A 3,262-nucleotide genomic window follows, 5' to 3' on the forward strand; every position below is an offset into this window, starting at 1 on the left:
GGTGGGTGATGAAAAGTGGAGCACCCCCACAACCTTAATCATAAGCACAAATGTAAAATGATTTGCATATATACACACACAAATTTAGGTCATTATATATGGCAAAATAACCAAACCAATTAAGTAGGGAAGATATCATTTATAAGGCTATAGGGTGTGGTCATGATCCTCATGATCACCATGACCCTCCACATCAACGTCATGTCACCTACTTCTAATCGATCATCCAAAAGCATTATCCTAAGGGTGTGGTCATGACTCAAACAACTATTATCTTATTTTAATTTATTTTTGTGAAAATGACGGGAAATATTGAATAAGGAAAGGATGCCTATAGTTAGCATGATTTAATACATGAGAATTATGATGGATGAAACAAGAGGGTGATGTAGCAATCCATTAATGATCTTACGTGACGATTGATAACCCAACAATTCACCTCACACCCTATAGCCTAATATTATAATTATTATTTAAAAGAAGGAAATGACCATGGCTTATAAAGGCATTTTGTGAGGACCAAAAACATCCATTCATCTCTCTCATCGACCATAGCCAGTTCAAATAAAAAATATATATATTTTTTTTACATGCACAATTCAAATATGGTTTGAACTTACAAACTCTAATTTATAAAACACGAGCTGCCGTGTTGGATAATTGCTATGCGGAAAAAAACAATCTTTTTTTATGCAGCATCTTTTTTTTTTTAACACACCTTTATTTCCGATCTCTTTATATATCTCCTCTCTTTCCATTGCATATATAGAATCTAACATGGCTGAAGGTGTAGGCCAAGAAGGTTTTTTTTGGAATAGTTATCCTTGGGTTATGTCAGGTAATTCTAGTGGCGGTGGTGGTGGTGAAGAAAGATTTTCAAGTGATAAGAATTCACTCGAAAATCTTAATCAGATGAAACAACACAAGATGCGAGACACAATGGATGGTTCAAGTGTTCGTGACCAAGAAGTGGCAGCAACAATCGTCGGTGGTGCTAGCAAGCAAAATGATGATACTTTGGAGATTAAAAAAGAGATCATAACTGAGGACACCGAGGTAAGTCTTCATAATCTTAAGGGAAAAAGAAAGCTCGCGCCAAGTGATCATGACTTGCATATATGGACCGAGCGAGAAAGGAGAAAGAAAATGAGGAACATGTTCCATCAACTTCATGCCTTAATGCCTCAACTTCCTCAGAAGGTACCCATTTTAATTATGTACCTCCATGTCTTTTTAATTACCATATGTTCCTTTAATGATCACATTAGAAATTCAAAATCCTTAATATGATGTATTCAGTCACAAATCTATATAATTCTTTTTTCTTTCTTGCTATATCTTGATAAGGCATTAAACCTCAAAATATCTCTTTTTAATCTTTGGGCATAACTGTATATACTTACGTATAGTTACTATGAATTTCAAAATTGATGTGGATGGATAAGGAAAATGATATACAACTTCATCAATTTATGTGACATCGGTGGCAAGTGTTATAGTTCTGCTTGAAGTTATTTTTTCAAAGGATCGAAGAAATCGATGATGCATTACTTCATATTAAATTATGTTTGTAACTTTTTTAGAAAAATATGTAGTGTATTTAATAACTCAGAACAAAAATATCAGCTGCTTTTGGACGAATATATGTGATCTTTTCCTTTTGAATTTTCTTATATGCCGGACACAAATTAGCAAAATCATTGAAAAGGGTAATAACGTTTGATCAGTTTATTTTGTTATCCTCTCAACTTAAATCAGTATCTATATTTTGATTATTTTAATTAAGGTTATAGAAAACTATTTAAGGTACTTAATGATTTGTTTAAAATATATTAAAAAAAACAACTGTAACAAAAAAATACACGAAATAATTTCTTTTAACTTTTTGGTAATTATTCATTGACAGATCATACGTATATATATATTAAATACTGTGACTTATAAATTTGCTAGAATTAATGAAAAAATATGTTATAGTGGTGGTGCAATTAGCTGAATCAGAAGAGTACATGGGAAAAGATCAACCAAAACGTTTAAAAAGATGAACTCAACCACACTATTTACTTTTTTTTTTCTTTTGTGAGTTATTAGTTTCTTACAAATAAAAGCATTTACTGGTAGATGGTAGATTCATAATCTTATTTCAGGTAGACAAAGCTGCAATAGTTGATGAGGCTGTAGACTACATTAAAACACTGCAACAAACCCTCCAAAGGCTTGAAACAAAGAAGGTAGAAAGGCTCTACAGTCCATCAACCAAAACCACTACTGGCAGCACTAGAGAGTCGTTTCTAGCCGATCAGGGTTCCTCAATTGGGAAAGTCTTGTCATCTAGCTCAACCTCGTTAATATCCTTCCCATTAAGCTCAACGAAAATTTTTCAAACGTGGGTGTCTTCCAAAGTCACATTAAATGTGTGCGACATAGATGCGCATATTAGCATTTGTGCACCCCGTAAGCCTGGGCTCCTTACTGCGATTTGCTTCGTGCTGGAGAAGCACAAGCTCGAGATTGTCTCAGCTAATATTTCTTCTGATGAATTGAAGAGCTTGTTTATGATTCATGTTCGAGTAAGCAATGCTTTCACTTCTCCTTCTCTTTTTTGTCTTTTTCCTTTTTTGCATAATATTTTGTGTTACAACTTAGTTTTTGTGGTTTTTTTATTGTTACTCTTTTTTGTCTTTTTCCTTTTTTGCATAATATTTTGTGTTACAACTTAGTTTTTGTATTTTTTTTTTATTGTTACTCTTTTTTGTCTTTTTCCTTTGTTGCATAATATTTTGTGTTACAACTTAGTTTTTGTGTTTTTTTTATTCTTACAGTTTTCCAAATTGGCCTTAAGGGATATGTTTCTTTAATGTGCATTTTAATTTTATACATATAACTAATATATGTTTCTTATTCTTTTTGCAATGTTGATTAGGCAAACACTTGTGATCAGGCTATGGAGATGTCTCATTATGATGACATATACAAGCAAGCTGCATCAGAGATAACCCACTGGGTTAACTCTAAATGATCATAATTCTTGGAAAGGTTCTATGGTGGTCTTCAGAAGTGCACGCCCAAAAGAAACGATAGCGGATCACCATACGTGTTTATGAATAAACTTGTTGCCTATATATTATTACATCGTGTTGCCTATTACATTTTCTTTGTGACAGTCTTTCTTTTCTTGTATTGTGACCTTGAATTATGTTATTTAATAATGTGTCAGTTTTCGATTTACATTATCAACAAATCTTCAAGAAGGTAATTGTTT

The 3,262-nt window shown here is 32.6% G+C and overlaps 1 protein-coding gene across 1 annotated transcript; it reads left to right on the forward strand.

The window, feature by feature from the left end:
• The first annotated feature begins 777 nt into the window (after positions 1–777).
• Positions 778–3,019, forward strand: LOC110931981 (transcription factor bHLH95). Its single transcript, XM_022175349.1, has 3 exons — positions 778–1,200; positions 2,148–2,570; positions 2,924–3,019. The coding sequence occupies exons 1-3, from the start codon at positions 778–780 to the stop codon at positions 3,017–3,019; spliced, it is 942 nt and encodes a 313-aa protein (XP_022031041.1).
• The last annotated feature ends 243 nt before the right edge of the window (positions 3,020–3,262 follow it).

The sequence above is a fragment of the Helianthus annuus genome, chromosome 3, assembly GCF_002127325.2.
Source record: "Helianthus annuus cultivar XRQ/B chromosome 3, HanXRQr2.0-SUNRISE, whole genome shotgun sequence".
Lineage (NCBI taxonomy): Eukaryota > Viridiplantae > Streptophyta > Magnoliopsida > Asterales > Asteraceae > Helianthus > Helianthus annuus.